Source organism: Lactuca virosa, chromosome 8, assembly GCF_052849685.1.
Source record: "Lactuca virosa cultivar CGN04683 chromosome 8, Lactuca_virosa_CGN04683_v6, whole genome shotgun sequence".
In the NCBI taxonomy this organism is placed as follows: domain Eukaryota; kingdom Viridiplantae; phylum Streptophyta; class Magnoliopsida; order Asterales; family Asteraceae; genus Lactuca; species Lactuca virosa.
The window spans coordinates 267,256,187-267,274,259 of NC_136433.1; the positions used below are offsets into that span (position 1 = coordinate 267,256,187).

An 18,073-nucleotide genomic window follows, 5' to 3' on the forward strand; every position below is an offset into this window, starting at 1 on the left:
TTTTCATAACACGTAATTCCGTTAATGACTTTATGAAACATTACATAACACATACATTTAAAAAGGGTACATTTATACAAAGGATATTTTCATTAAGCAAGGTACGGCCATACGGTACCAAGTTTTCATAACACGTAATTCCGTTAATGACTTCTGTGAGACATCACATAACACATACATTTAAAAAGGGTACATTTATACAAAGGATATTTTCATTAAGCAAGGTACGGCCATACGGTACCAAGTTTTCACAACACGTAATTCCGTTAATGACTTTGTGAGACATTTACTTCAAATTACCATTAAGTCCTGTATTGTAACCAAAGTCTCCTTGAGGGAGAGCGTGATAGTTGTGTATAGATCTATATTGGTTTTGACAAACCCACACCTAAACTGCATGCAACAGTTAGACCGATAGGTCTGGGGTGACAAATGTCATAACATTTCCGACGCCTGAAGAACGTCGTTTTAGGCAACCTTGGTCATAGTATGGTTATAATAAACTCACATAAAGTATTAATAAACATTGGAATTTACGGGAACTTCATTAAAATTTAACGAGTTTATATCGATTTAAACTTGCATTGTTTTACTATAAATATGACAAATTACTTGTACATTTCGATCTTTGGGTTTTAAGACTACATTTACACATTAAGGAAAATATTGGATTTTCTAACACAAATACTACTTTTACAAACGAAAGGCTTTTAATAATACCAAACAAAAGCTTATGAACTCACCAACCCTTGTGTTGACACTTTTTCAAACAACTTGTATTCTCAGGAAATCATCAAACAGGTAACCAAGTGCATTTGAGGATGGGACGCTAAGGCGTCTACTATTTCATATTTTGTCAACATAATGTAATTGATTTGTAAACATGTAATTCATACAATGATGTAACTTTTTCAATTATATATATGTTGGTTGGGTTTGCTTGAATTACTATTACAATTGTTGTTATGATACTATACATGAAGTCCTCCACCCCCGGACGTTTCCGCCATCCTTGGTTTGGGGGTGTGACAAATACCCATGACCTTTCATTTCCATAGGATCCATGGGTTAAAAGCTCCATGGACTATCCATGGACTTCCATGCAAGCTTAGCCCATCCTAAATGAACATTGGCCCATTCTATATATAAGATTCCATATTTAATTAGTTTCCTTTTGATCACTAAATTAATACCAAATTAATTCTTGATCAATACTAATTAAATAATATGATTTCATATTAATATATTATAACTTATAATATATTAATAAATCATAAATATACTATTCTCAAAAGACTATCCATACAAATTGTTTCGGTGAAGTGCAACCCAAATGGACCATGCCGGGTCGGGTTAAGTACATACCAAATATAGTTATGGACTTAGACACCTTATCCAACAGAGTTATCAACATTCTTTTTCTTCTTTATGTCCTCGAGCTTTCGAAGATAGTATGTCTCATCGTCTTCTCCTTCCTTCTTCTCGTTCAACCTTTGCAGCATGCACTCCTTGGCTAAGTGGTTTTTGCCATGATATTAGTTACAATCATAGCCAGAGTCACCCGTGAGCTTCTTCTCCTTCTTGTCCTCTTCTTTCTGAGAATTGTTATCACTTTCTTCTTTTACCTTCTCAGAGCTGTAGCTTCCCTGCCAGTTTTGGTTCTTGTTCCTGTTGAAGTTCTTCTTCGCGAACCTCCTTGGGTTGGACACCATCATTGCAAACTCTTCTTTAGAAATTTCACAATCGAAGAGCTTAAACTCCGAATCATCATCTTCTGCAGCCTTCTTACCCTTAGCTACAAGTGCCAGCGAACCTACTCCAGAAACAATTGTTCCTTCTTTTGTCACTTCATCTTCATGTGACCTTAGGATACCAACAAGCTTAGCTAATGTGTAGTTCTTGAACTGCTCATGTGCTTTAACAGTAGAAACAACAACTTTCCATTCATACCTGAGACCATTCATGTGTGACCTTTTGCTCAATAAGCTCACGTCCAATCTTATGTTTCATCATTCTGCTAAGAAGATGATTATAACGATTGAAGGTCTGATCTAAACTTTCTTCAGGCTTTTGCACAAAAGCTCCAAACTCTGACAGTAGTAAAGTTTGATTTGAATGCTCCAAATCAGCTTCAGTAAAGCACAATTCCTTAAGCCTATCCCAAATACCTTTCGTTGTATTGTATGAACTAACCAAACGGAAGGTGTCTTGTGGTAGGGCAAACCTAATAATCCTCATTTCCTTGACGCTGCTAATTAACTTTTCCTTCCAATCTTGTGGAACGTCCTTCACTTCAAGAAGAAGTTTTTTATAGTCAGCCTGAGTTTTAATTGTTCTCCTAGTTCCAGTATGAACAAACGCCCCAACTGTGATGACATCCCAGATCAGATAGCCATTGTCTTCTAGGCCAAGGACGTAGTCTTCAAAATGCAATAACCACACTTCATATTCACTAGGGAATAAGATAGTGATCCTGGTTGTGGATCCAATGCCGCTTGAGAGATTTATCGAGTTAATCTTCTGAGTGCATGTTTGTTATCGAACAAAAGCTATATGAATCAGATGTGTAAAGAAGACTAGGGCAATATTAAGATCAAGATCAGCGTCAACAATGGAACAAATGATGATGACGGCTGAAACAAGATCCAATAATAGCGGAAACCCTAAAAGCTTCTTTCGACAGAAGAGATGTGTATAGATTACACAGTCTCCTGCTATGATACCAATTGTTAGGATTGAATCCTTGTTAGATCGAATAGATTCAAACAAGTAAATAATATGAACATGGCAAACAGATCAAAATGTGCATAATGATTATAAGTCACAGCCTCAGAAGAACTCGATGAAGAATTGCTACTGTAGAGGTGAGTAGGGTTACAAGACTATTTCCAAAGATACAAAATACGGTGCATGCATGCACCTTAAATACTATAACCCTAATAATAAATAACGGGTGGACAGACCCAATCCAGATATACAAAAGACTTAATAAAGGCCCAAAAGACGCAACACTAAAATACTCAACATGACAGAAATAACCCAATTAAACATTTATACTATGTTTTCGAACCGAATAACCCAAATAAACCGAAATGACCCGAATAACTCAAATAAACTGAAATGACCCGAATAACCCGAATAAGTAAATTCTATATCTAGTTCAAGAAAAAAATATTAATTTAATATTTTTTTTCTTGAACTAAATATAAAATTTCCTTATTTGAGTTATTCAGGCCATTTCGGTTAATTTGGGTTATTCGGATCATTTCAGTTTATTTGGGTTATTCGGTTCAAGTGACTATTCACTTTCCGGGTCGGTCTTTTTGGCCCGATTAAACCTTTATTCGGGTAACTCGGACCGAATAACCCGAAACCCGAATTGGGCAAAAATAGATACCCGAGAACCGACCCAAATAACTTATTCGGTCCTAATTAGGGTCGGTTCGGTCCGGGTTTCGGTTTCAGTTTGGGTATTCGGTCCAAACGCACATCCCTAATTATATGACATGTTTTTATACCCTGATGGGATTTTCTGAATAATTGAATGGTTGTTTTGATTGATTTAAAGAAAAATTTTCACTTATAATTTTTGGAACATTACATCAAGATTGAAACAAGTTGGAAAAAAGCAGTGTCTTAATTAAGACAAACCTCAAAATCGAAAAAAGTTAAAACATAATGATTTTCATGCAATTTACCTTTTGAAACATTACCACTTCCCGAAATGGCTTATTTCAGACTTGTTTTTGAAAATTTTGGAGTTTTTTTTCTCTCATTTGCACAATGTTTTTCAGTAAACTCTATCTACTCATGTCCAAAATATCTATTTCGAAGCGTTTAACATAATAAATTTTTAATGAAATATCTGGATTTAAGTCCTTGTAATAGTATATATACTTCTATTTGCTATGTTCTTTAAATTTTTTTGTTAGATTTCAATAAAAATAAAATATATGTATTTTTTTTTTGAAATTTCAGAATTTCTTTTTGGATTTTGAACGTTTTCTTAAAATTTTAGAATTTCTTTTTATTTTTAAAATCTATATTCTAATAAAAGAATAATTTTTTGCCACGTGTCATCCATTTAGACCTACTAATTAATAATATGTTATTTGTCAATCTTTTGTTTCTCCTAATTAATATATTGTCAAATGTCATTATACTCCTTCCCCAATTTACATATATAACCACAAAATTAATTTTAGTATCCATTAATTTTGTGGTTATATATGTAAATTGGAGGAGTATAATGACATTTGACAATATATTAATTAGGAGAAACAAATGATTGACAAGTGACATATTATTAATTAGTAGGTCTAAATGGCTGACACGTGGCAAAAAAATTATTCTTTTATTAGAATATAGATTACATAAAAACAATTCTTGTACATTTATCTTCAAAATAAATTTCACATATTCATTTAAATCAACGATTATAATTTTACATAACTATATATATATATATATATATATATATATATATATATATATATATATATATATATATATATATATATATATATATTATTTAATAATTTATTTAAAATAATTTATTAATAATTATTTGTTTTTTTTTTAAACTTAATTTATTTTGTAACCATGGATCCTACGGGTTATAAACAGGATCGGCCGTAGAGGGAGGGCAAATTGGGCGACCGCCCCGGGCCTCGCCAAATTTCAGGGCCCCCGAATTTCGTTACGTATATATATAATTTTATAATATATATAATATATATGCAACAAAGAAATAAAGATGATTGTAGATGAGTTGGTTTGCGCACTATAGAGTTTTAATTATTAGACCCGAGTTCGAACTTTTTTTTGCCTATTTTCTTGATATATTTTTAATTTATTTTTTTATATTTTAGTTTGATAAGTTCTCCCATGAGATTCTCAGTTTCAAAGCGGCTTGAGACTTTTCAGTTTCCAAAGTTAATTTTAGGGATTTTTTCGATTCAAGAAATTGATTTCAAGCATCAATACTCGTTCGATCAAGCTCCAATACTTTATCTTCAGGAATTGATATTCTGCAAATCGAGATATATGCTTCGTATCTCGACTTTGATTTCATGCATCAGTTTGTTGCAGGTCTAGAACATGGCTAATTGTATTTTTGATTACTTGATATCAAAAAGCCCTCATCAAAAGGTAACTAATTCTTCTTGGATGATTGATAACTAGAATTTATTTTTGGTTTATTGAATATGTTCTGTCTTGATTAATTTCTCTATTCTTAGAAAATTGAGTTCCAGATTTTTTAATGAATCTGTTAATTCCATGGAATTAAAATACTTATTTCTTCATTTTGAGTTACTTGTTCTTGGTGCCAATCAGTGTTTTTTGTGGTTAATTGATCATTGTACATGGTTTTCATAGCTGATTGGCGTGGAGCTAATGGTATTTCCTAAGTACATTGTTATTTGATATGAATTTGGCTTGGTTATTTTGTTGATGGAAATGGCCATGTCTGCCAAATGTGTACCACCGTAGGAAATTGGTGGATAATATCTGGTGGTAGTGGGTTCACTGTTGTAAAATAATAACAGAACCTTGCTTTTTTGGGTCTGTCTCGAAAGTTCAATTGTTTTTTTGGTTATGAAAGTGAAATTCTAATTGATGGTGATCTGCTTGGCTGTCCAATACTTAATTTATGTCTATTGTTCATGCCATCTCCATAGGGTTTAAGGTGCTTATTGATTTGTTGATGTACAATTATCAAACGTATCTTGCTATTTCATTTCTGTCCACACAACCCACACATATGAGTAGTTGTAGCTGCATATTGCGAAGGGCAAACATAGAAAAATAAATATATTTTTTAAATTGTTCCTACAATCTTAATTCATGCTTCCTGGTGTTAATTTGTTCTTTACTTGTTGCAAAGAGCAAACATAGAAAAATAGTATATTTTTTGTAGTGTTAATTTGTTCTTTACTTGTTGCAAAGAGCAAACATAGAAAAATAGTATATTTTTTGTAGGTTGTAGCTGATGGCTTGCAAAATCTTTTTTTATTTATTCTGTTCCAAAATTTGGACCTTTGTTTACAAAATTAAAAAACGATCATATTCTTGTATTGGTATTATTATCTACACTTATTAATGTATTATTGAAAAAAACAAACGAAGTGAACATCATATTAATATATTATTGTAATATCGTTTACCCGATAAACCGAACCGAACAACTTGAAATCAATTAAACTTTAAAAAACCAAATATTGATTAAACCGACCAAATAGCACCTCTACAAGGGCCTCATTTATTTTTTTGCCCCGGCCCCAAATTGGCTTGGACCGGCCCTCGTTATAACCTACTAATCCTAATATGAATATTCTTTATGGTATTCGAAATGAACTATTCCGAACTCGTGTATTATTAAAAATTAAATTACTTTTTTATTATTAATTTAAAATAAATTTAGTTTAGTTAATATCCCATCAGAGGATGGAAAGCATTTGATTTGAGACTACGAGAAGAGATTCAACGGTATAACCACAACCGATCATTCACGTCCAATCCATTACACCCAGCACCAAGTGACAGCTTGAAAGTCAACAAGGAGCTCAAAATAATCATAACATCAAGCTACAGACATTTAAATATTAAATTTTACATATGATATCCAAAATAAGAAGTCACAAAGATCTATTATTTTTATATAGCAAATAACTTATTTACGTAATAAAATTTCAAATATTTATCCAAGATAATAAGTGATAAAGATCTATTATTTTATGGCTAATAACTTATTTATGTAATACAATTTCAAACATTTATCAAAATATACAATAAACTGGATTTCACACAAAACTATACAATCATATTTCAATATGTCATTTAGAAATTTTCAACTTATGGAAGCCAATTTTATTATCTAAATTGCTAAATAAAAAAAAATTCCAAACGTTATTATATAATTATAAAAACTTCATTTTGTTATATAATTGTCAAAAGCATATACTTTTATAACATAGATAAGCTATTTAACTCTTTTTTTTGTATGATTTGCCCAAAAATATCTTGTAAAACTCCTTTAGATTTTAGGCCACATATATATAAAAGGTATATTTTAAGAGTTCGAAGCACCATTGAGAGCCTCAAGAACCCTACACGTGGCACTATCCCACACCATTCATCATCACTAGGACCGGTGGTTGAAATTTAGAAACATTCTACTCCATGCAAGTTGATAAAAAAACGCGTGTTAACGAAAAAGTTATTATCCGTTTATTTATCATTTTAAATTCCAAAATTTTTCAGTGTTATTATTTGTTGGTAAAAGAAGTTTTAAAGAAATTAGTGCTAAATTGAATGTATGATCATGTAACGTCCCATTGTTTTTCTTAACTTATATGTTAATTTTTAGATGAGATATATTAACTATATAATCAAAATATATAATATTATGAGGAGAATAAGTTGTTATTCATGTGATATTGGTTATATTATTAATAGCAACAACAACAACTTATCTTGAAAATCTCATTGTAATGGGGCAAATAGAAGATAGATGTGGGCAGTAAAGATTCTAAGAACTAGTCATAAAGATGATATCTGGTTATATTATTAACAATTGTGTATTTGTGTTATATTATTAACATTTATCCAATATCAGATGATAAAGATAACGGATACTTGTCAAATATTATAATATTTTGATTATAAAGTTAAATATAATTATAGAAAATAGCCTAAAATATCGTCAAATCATATGAATTTCTTATGAATATCTATTTATATTAAGAGTAAGAATGTTCAATAAGAATATAAGATATACTTATAAACCTTAATAAGTTTTAAACTTAAAAGTTTATAAATACTTTTTTTTTTGGAATGGAAGAATAAAGGTTATGAATAGTGAATATTATGCAGAATATAACATTAATTTTTTTATTTTATGCATATATAACAGAAAATGGTATGAAAATAATGTTTCTTTTTTACATTCAGCTAAATATATCGTACATAAAACAATGTTATACTACATCAAAAGAAAATCATATCGATTGATAACATTATATAAATATTTATATTTTTTACAAAGTTTATAAAAGAAGAGTTTAATACGTTATTGATACAACATGACATGGGTTGATGGCTTCGTTCCATGTCAGCAATTCACTGTTCGACACGTTGGCAGCGGTACCTGGGGCGATTAAGCATCCATGTCAGCAGTATCCCTTGTTGAAATCTTTTTTAAGGCCACTATGTCTCCACGTCGGCTATTACGTCAGCACCCATAGATTATCCCCCAAAAATATCTGAAAGTGGGGCTCATTTAGACCCATATTTTACACCACAAGAATAGCATTTTTTTTAGATGACTAAAACATCTCTAATCATTGACAGCCGTACACGTGGCCAACAACCTCACCAATAAGAACCACTGGTTCCCGGTTGTTGACATGTTCAAAAAATCTTGTGTCTCTAATTTGAGAAAGACGATTTTATCCCTCGGCCTCCAAATCAATTACTCAATGCCATCCCTCGTTTTCTACCTCACAAAATTGTATAATTAGTATTATATGTTTTTGAGTTTTTCCTTAGATAAGGTCGAATATTAAATTCTATCAACAAGCAAAAAATAAATAATATAGTACAAATAGTAAACATATTTCAACCAACCAATTTAATTAGTATTATATGTTACCTCATAACAATAAAGTAAACCTCCAAAATTTTAAATATATTATTTTTTATTGTAAAAAATATTATATTATTTTTTTTTATTAAAATTATCTATTTTAGCTAAATTAATATTGTGTAACCAGATAACAAAGGAATCGGTTACATAATTTACATGAAATTCAAAATATTATCTGACTTATTGATTTAAATTATAGAATTTATGTGAAATAGCAATTATAATTTTTCAAAATTAATTATTTATAGTTTCTAGCAAAATGGAAAACAATTTTATGGAATACACACATGAAATTTGATAAAAACTAAGTAGCATTATTTGTAAAAGAGGATAATAACTTAAAAATGTAATATATTTTTTATTTTGTATACATTTGGTCAATGATTTTTTTTCATTCGTATTTACCTCGTTCAATTTGTTTAAACTTACATTGAGTCACTTTAGGTAAATCAAGAAAAATAACTTAATAAGGTAATATCTTTTTCATTTTGTATATATTTCGTACTTATATTTTTTTGTTGCAAAATGAATTGTTATTGTTTTTATATACATTCAGTATTTATAATGTACCATTATTTATTGAGTGAAATTATATAAAAGAGATAATCAACTTTAATATTATTTCCTTTTTAAGATGGCCCATAAATTTTTTATTTTTGTATGATATATTGTTGTGGTTGAAAAAAAAGTTCTATCAATTGAGTCCTTAATTTACAAGTACTTAGAGATTGTTTGCTAATCTCTAAATTATTCAAATCTGAATCATTTTAACTTTTTGATGATATGTGGTCTGATCTTTTGCTAAATAATTGTATTGAATGAGAAAATTACCAATTTCCTTTCAATTTAAAAAATTCACAAGCCATCTAAAAATTAAAAATCATCACATACAAACATAAAAATGCAAACAAATCATTTTCGTTTAAGCAAAAACAATACAAAAATCAACAAATCTTTATTTTCTTTTAAGCAAAAACTAACCATTTTTCTATGTTTTTTAAATACCTATATCTTAAACTTACAAAATTTTAATTCATCAAAACAAATCAAATTGGTAAATCTTTCTCTACCGTAGAAACAAGGTTCACCCTATGTTTTTCAAATACCTATGGCATAAACTTGTAAATATGTAATTCATCAAAACAAATCAAATATGTAACTCTTTATCAAGTGTACAAGCAAGGCTCACCATGGTATTGCATTCCTACATACATTCAAAAGTAAGATTCATCAACGAATTCAAGACTAACACAACAATTCACTCAAATTATCATAAATCAGAAGGCAACAATATCTCATGGTGCTAATTGGATCTTGATTACACAAACCATCAATGAGAAGTCCACGATTGTTGCTATGAAACTAAGAGCATTTAAGATTATTAAAGCAATACAGGACTTCAAACTAGTGAAGTTTCGAACTTACATATTTCATCAAATACATAAAATGCATTCGTTATCAGCCTAAAAACAAAGAAATATGCAATAAGTGAGGTTGAGCCACAATTCTAGTTAAAATATGATTTATAATAAATACTTCAATTTACTTCAATTTCCATTGAATTCAAACAATTTAGTTCAAGTTTCTCTTGGATTTATACATAAATAATGGATAAGATGTCTCGTTGGTAAGAGAAGAAAGTGTCGATTGGAGGAATTCTAGATGAACAAAGTAAAAGCACTTGCCCGGTGAGAGAAGCTTCGATGAGCTGAAGAGACAAAGGCATCGATCATAGGCAATTACAGATGAACACCAAAACACTAGTGGATGTAATCGTAATTACAATGACTCGATCGGAGGCAATCGCAATGACAGATTGTTGGAGGCGTTGGTTCACAACAAAAATATAAATAAATTAACAGCGTTTTTATTGGCACCAAAGAAGGTTAATATGGTGTTGGCGATGGAGGTCAGAGGTCGGAGGACACACGTGAGTCACTAAGATGTTTCAGCATGTAAAGAAAGAATGAAATAAAAGCGGTTGTATCAGGGCAAAACAACAAGATATCTTATCTTCATTCAACACATATTAATGTTTGACTGATTCAGATTCAACTGATCCATTGACTTAAATTTTATGAACCCAACATTTTGAATCCGATCGATTCATAATCCGCCTCTTACTATGATTATTAAAAGGTTACAAAAAGTCTGTTATTTATCAAACGCGTTATAATTACATGAAATCTACAATTTTGGTGAATTACATTACATTTCCTTCGAAAAAATGTTTCCAGTTTTAATTAATTTTGCAATAAAAAAATCTTAATGAATACATGGTTGTATAATTAATGTAAAAAATGTTTTGTTAAATTACTTCAAAAATAAAGTTTTGTATGTATATATTTAACCCTATTAGAAAAACAAAAAAAATTCGATACCTTACAATTTTATTTTTGAAATTAATAAAAACTTAAAGAAAAAAATAAATCAGGTTTTCCAAAAGTTGAAATGATAGATAAATTACTTTCTAATTCAGTGGCATTTTCGTTATATATATCGAAAGCCAGGGTGGTTTCAACAGGTGAGAGCAAGTGGTGTCGTCATAGCTATTCGCTTACAAATCACATCATCTTTCTCTTGTTCTCACCATATTCTCCTTCAAGTTCAACCAATTCCAAAGTATTCATTATTCAAGTATTTGATTTCGAGAGAGAATTTCTAGGATCTGAAGTTGTAAACGAAGATGAAGAGATGTGTGCTTTGCAAATCTACGGCTAAAGTATACTGTGAATCAGACATGGCTAGCTTATGTTGGAGCTGTGATGCGAAAGTTCATTCAGCCAACTTCCTTGTAGCAAGACATTCGAGGAACCTTCTTTGCCAACTATGTCAGTCTCCGACGATTTGGACTGCCTCCGGCGAGAAACTTTGTCCTTCCACGGCGTCGATCTGTGCAAAGTGTGTTGTTGAAGATATTTCCGACGATGAAGATAACGGAGAAGAGAAAGTCGGAGGTAACGATGAATACGACGGAGATGTGTACGCCGATGAGCTTGAATTAGAGGTTTCAGTGAATGAAATTGATAATCACGTTGCGCCGTCGTCATCGACGCCGCTCCCACCGGCAACTAGTTCATCTACCAGCGGAGATTTATCGATTTCCGACGGAGGCGTTTCAATGAAGCGAAAACGCCAGAATTTTGTAGATCTTAATCTTACCTCTGAGGTACAACAATTATCCTTTGATATTCGTGATTTCGTTGATCGATTGTGGGTTTTTTTTTTTTATTCCCCCAAAATCTTGCAAATTTCAACTATCTTCGCTAATTTTTAGATCTATTAATAGTTTTGATATTAACGATGTTCATTTTATATTCAGGATGACTTCGATTGTTCATCGGCGAACACAAACCACCTTACGCCGTCGTCTCCGATGGCGGAACAAGACGAAACGACTTCATTTCAGTCAAACTCCGATTCAACCGCCGGAAAACTGAAGAAAATCCGTCAACGTAACAAAATATCCGGCGACTACATGTCTTCTCCGGTCAACTGCACGAGTAAATCAACGAGAATCGCTGAATTTGATTTGAACTCGATGCCATAGAATCAGTTGTATACTTGTATATCTATGTTATGTAAGTACAGTATAAATACATGTTTACATAGAGGAGAAAAAGTAATCTCAGTTCAGATAACGTAACAATATCTTTATCTGTTGTTATTAACAAACACTTAATAGCAGGGAATATTAATTAGTTGTATGTTTCTGTTCTTTTGTACATTAATTATTTTTGTTCCATTAGCAAAATGGGATTTGATCTTGTATAAATTAAGCCAATTTCACTTTTTGTTTTGTTTGTTATTATTTCACGAAAATCCCAAATCTATAAGACCAATTACATCAAATGATTATCTTTCCCACTTCTATCACAAGATTATCATCATTTCATGAAAAGATTTATGTTTGGTTAGTTAAAATTTTGGTAGACAAAAAATGATTTCGTGAATATATTGTTAAATTCACTAAAATTTGCAAAATATATTTGCACGTAGAAGTGTAAGATCATTACTATTTAGTTTCGTAAAACAATTCGAGAAATATGTTTATGAGAAATTTGCATATGTTTTATATTTATTAATTTTATTGATATCAAATCACAATTTCTTTCAATATTTTTCACCATCTTTTCTATTGTTTGAAATACAAATACTCTATTTCTGGAAACTTACTCTTAAATCTATATGTGTCAAATCTATATGTGTCCCTGAGATTTGAATTATCAACTTCAAAGAACAAAGACAACACCTGAAATCAATTTGAAGGCAATTAATTTGAGGTGAATAGTGTCAATAAAGTTTTGGGTAAATTACACTCTTGGTCCCTATGGTTTGTTGTAGTGGTAGTAGGGTTCAAAAATATTTGAACCCAAAGTTTCCAACTTAAAATTTAAAAATCCAATCCGAAATTTCGAATATATGATTTTTCGTCGGATTCAGATAATGATTTTATTTATTTATTTTTTTGGATATGTGATACCCCAAATATTATATTTTATTTATTTATTTAATAAATAATCAAACTTTTAAACAAAAACATATCTAAATAAATTCATATATTAAGTGGTAAAGATATAGATGAAATAAATGATATGTGTAGCCGTGTAGGATATAATTGATGATGATCATTATAATAAACTAGGGAAGAGTCCCCGCTTTGCGGGGTTGGATACCCCAAAAAAATTATCAAAACGGAAACAAAGAAAACGGATCTAACTGCAGTAAAAAACTAAAAGAAGGCAAACCACATAGAGAAAAGAAACATCTCTGAATGTTTTTCCATGTGGGAAAGCAAAATTGACGGTAAACAACATTGCAACTTCTGATTTCATTTCCTTGAATGACCAAATCACACACCAAGCATTAGAGTTAAAGTAAAACGTTATATGTTACAAACATATAAAATGTATCTGTTACAATACTTGATGGAGCCTCAAGTGCTATTGTTTCTACACGTTGCATTTCCTATTATTGCTTAATAAGAAAAAAAAACAAAAGTTTGCAGATACACACAAGAATATTACAATTGAAAAAACATGAACCAAAAAGGCAAACATTCAATGAACTTGGTTGTTTAACTCTGAAACAATATCAACCACCAGGGGTAAAATGGTAAAAGTTTGGAAACGTGACATTCTACTGTAACAATCAATTTCCCATTCAAAATGGCCAGGAGGACTTTCAATCTTGTTGTAGCTAAAATCCTTTTTAAGTCCCTAAACAGTCTCCTAACTTGTAACATACTTTCATTTGTTTCTATCACAACATCAAAATATACCAACAATAAATGAAATTAATAATTTTGATGAAAGAAAAGAATTACCCATGAATCTAAAACTGTTGGGAAAAAGGATTAAGATGAAAACCAATTCTAAATTCTTTATTATATTACGAACATGTAACAAAAATCTTAAACATTAAATTTAATCATATATTCTCTAAAATAGCTATGACTTAAATTATTCTCTAATCCATGACTTAAAAGTCTTAAACAATAAATTTGATCATAATTACCATAGGAAATAGCAACATACTTTACTCTTTTTTTAGATATTGACAAAAAGAATGGTACCAAGGATAGCCCATTGAAGATAGCAAGGGTAAGATGAGACCAAAGATTCAATTTTCCTTGACATTAGGGGTAAAATAATTACAAATCAGGGGAAAAATAGGGACTCTTATCTGTTACATTTCACTATTTTCAGTATATAAAGATAGTAGGGGTAAAATGGTCCAAGCCCAGCAGACCCGAATACACAAGAATCAAAAAGCATCCAATACCTGTAACCCTCCAAGAGCAACCCAAAACTCGGTCAGAGGCAAAACGTATCAGTGTAAGTTCTTAAAGGAACCACTATTTTCAAAGTCAACCAATCGTAAGAACCACGAAGACATCAAGCATACAAATACAGACACATGCAAGAACCACGAAGACATCAAGCATACAAACTTTCATCGGGCACCGCCCGACATCGGATTGAAATCCGAAAAGGATATAAACATACATCGGGCACCGCCTGACATAGGACCTTAGTCTGGAATACATACAGTCATAAATACGGGTCGACATTGGTGCCTTCGACCCATTCATACAGGAGGAAAACTCACCTGAATGCTGAATCTCACGGTAGAAAATCTCTAACGGCTGCTCCGACGACTCCCCCGAGCTATTAGTACAAAATAACACTTAGTCAAAACCCAATAATCCTTCTTAGGGTAAAATGACCATTTTACCCCTAATCTAATTTGGTCCATGCCTAAAGCCCAAAACCATAACATGAAAGGCCCAATACTAGGTAGACTTCCCAAGCCCACTAATGGCCCACCATTGGCCTAATTTTCTAAATTGGGCCCAACCCTAGACCCAAAATAAGACATAGTCCAATAAAGCCCAAAATGATGATCCACTAAGGCCCATAGTAGTAAAGTACAAGAAAATGGTCCAAGGAAGTCCACTGACGTAACGAACGCAAGGCGTTCCCTTGTGGAACGCTGAGCGTTCCTCACCAGTCCAGATCGCGAGCCCCAACGGGAACGCAGGGCGTTCCCAGACCTTACGCAGCGCGTTCGCGTCCATATTCCAAAAACCGGCCATTAAGCACTTAATGCTTAATCCATGCTACCCAAAACGTAGATCCAATCCATTTAGGACCTCTAGAACTATAAAGTCACGAACTTGGTGACTTTACATGCCCCAAAAAGCTCCAAACTCCAAAAATGGCATTCTTCTTCCATGAAAATGGCCTTATCTCATGTGTCACAACTGGAAATTTCCTAGAACAAACTAGGTGTAAATTTCAAACCATGTACCAGTAGATTCGCAATGTATCTTGATACAACAAGATTATGACTTTCATGAACCATACTTAAATGGGTTATATTTAAGTATATGTGTTGAAAACCCATGTTAACTTAAGTTATAATAAGCTAATGCAAGGTAACAAGACATTAATGAGTAAAAAGGGGTCAACAAAAGTCAAAAGTCAAAAATAACTTAAATTAAGTAAAAACTTTATTAACATTTATTTAATTGTAAAAGTTTCTTAATAGCGAAGTATTCTTAAGTGTGAAGTTTTCGATTTTATGGGGGTCCAAAACCATGTGGGTGGAACGAAAACTCAAAAGATTGGAGCACTTTAGAACCGAAATCACCACCGAGAACCCTCACATGACGCCACCCCCTCGGACCGAAATCGGGTTTTAGGTCATGACCGCAAACGTGCGAATGGATCCACTTCGGACCGCAAAACATCTTACTACAAACCCTTTCTAGGTAGAAGCTTGGACCGAAATCACGTGATTTCGGCTGGACATTTTGACCGAAGATTCCCTTTCCCGGTTAGATTCTAGGCCGAAATCTCCAACTCTTATCCTTTGGCACATATTTCAAGATGATTTAATCTCAATTACCAAATAACCGCCTACCTTTTTTACTTCATATTTAAGATGCACAATAGAATCATTCCTCATTTTTATTCCCAGTGAACGAAAACAATACCCAAACTCTCTCATGTATCAAACTCATTTTCCTTTCATTCCAAGATCAAACAACTTCAGGAGGCTATTTTACTTCCAAATTCTTACAAGTTTTGGTAAGTATACTTTGTGAACCTAGTGTTTACGCAGCACTTATTTTACTAATTATATATATTCACATATTATTATATGTTTAAATACTATTAGGACATCGAATAATTTCACATATTTTAACGCGAAGAACATCGCCACTTACGCTGTTTCACAGCCAAGAACACACCCGAGGTGAGTTCATACCCCTACGTTTTCACGATTTTCACTGTTTTAGGGGGGAATACAAGTGTAACACAAGAAATTTTGTGTTAATATCTAAATGATTTCAATATTTTATCAATCGTTGTCGTTATTAAAAACATATATATATATATATATATATATATATATATATATATATATATATATATATATATATATATATAAGGTTCAACAGGCTTAGAATTGATGATTTTGCTCTATTTCATGTTTCTTGTTTGGTTGTGGGCTTAGAGTGAAATTATTTATTCCACCGCCTTTTTAATCATTATTATATAAATATTATATTTATATAAGTATAAAATCAATTAAACTTGTTAAACAAAAATATTATTTTTGCAATCTATTTTAGTACCATTTGGACACAAATGTTAAATTTCACGGAACAGCTTTATCACGGATTTTACGATTAAACTTGCCAAATCATTAAAAATACATAGGTTTTCGTTTCAGTAGAACACTTACATATAAACTATAATAGGTATAGTTTATGGAACTAACATATCAGTTAACACAGTTGAAATACAATACGGAAAATGAACATATAAACTATAATAAGAATAGTTTATGGATCATATGCACTATATTACCAAGTTCAGAATATATTACAGAAAACAAAGATATAAACTATAATAACTATAGTTTAGGAAATATATGTACTGTTATTTATCATAAAAGGACTTTTTGATTATTCTACACGTAACCGTCAATATTGTATTTGTGAGACACACTTCATGTACTTATCTAAGTATCAACCAAGTCCTGAAATTATAACCAGAGTCTCCTGGAGTGAGAGCGTGACACTTGTGTATAGATCTATACGGGACTGACAATCCCGCACCTTAACTGTTCGCTACAGTTAGGCCGGCAGGCCTGGGGTGACAAATGGCGTACCGATTGCGACGCCTGAAGAACGTCGTGTTCATGCCATCTGAGGTCATCAAGCATGGTTATGATAACTCACAATTTGGTATTGAACAATATGATTAGTGTATGAATAAGTAAACAACTTCACATAGTTTTATTAAATAATAAAAGTATAATACATTATTTTACAGTACAGCTGGTGAATCCAGGCACTTACAATTACACAATTTCTATACAAGTACAAATATAGAATACTATTCCAATACAGAGAAAACATAATTTTCATGGTTTTATGTGAATGAAAACTACATTATACTATCTCAGAGTACAATAACATTTACACGTTTTGGTCTTAGGGTATTAAGACTACAACACGATTACAACAGAAAATATAGGATTTTCTGGGAAAACATACTTACATTTCAAGGAACAAATGACAGATTTCAATTACAAACATGATTATGAACTCACCAACTGAATTGTTGAGACTCTTTTAAAAATTACTTGTATTCTCAGGAAATCAGTAAACATGTATCCATAGGTTTTGAGAAGACAGAGCTTCATAGACTAAAGTCTTTTAGTTTTTGTTGTACCTTTTGGTGTCAAGTATACGTTGATTTGAACACGAATGTAAAACTATACTTTATCAATGCAATGGTTGTTGTACTTTGATTACTATTTTGCAATTTTTGTGATACTGTACATGACGTCATCCACCCCGAACGTTTCCGCAGTTCCGGTTTGGGGGTGTGACAGATTGGTATCAAA

General features: G+C 31.6%; 1 protein-coding gene across 1 annotated transcript; it reads left to right on the top strand.

Annotated features, from left to right (window-relative positions):
- The first annotated feature begins 11,189 nt into the window (after positions 1 to 11,189).
- LOC145128545 (uncharacterized) lies at positions 11,190 to 12,441 on the top strand. Its single transcript, XM_079063347.1, has 2 exons — positions 11,190 to 11,816; positions 11,970 to 12,441. The coding sequence occupies exons 1-2, from the start codon at positions 11,334 to 11,336 to the stop codon at positions 12,195 to 12,197; spliced, it is 711 nt and encodes a 236-aa protein (XP_078919473.1). The 5' UTR covers positions 11,190 to 11,333; the 3' UTR covers positions 12,198 to 12,441.
- The last annotated feature ends 5,632 nt before the right edge of the window (positions 12,442 to 18,073 follow it).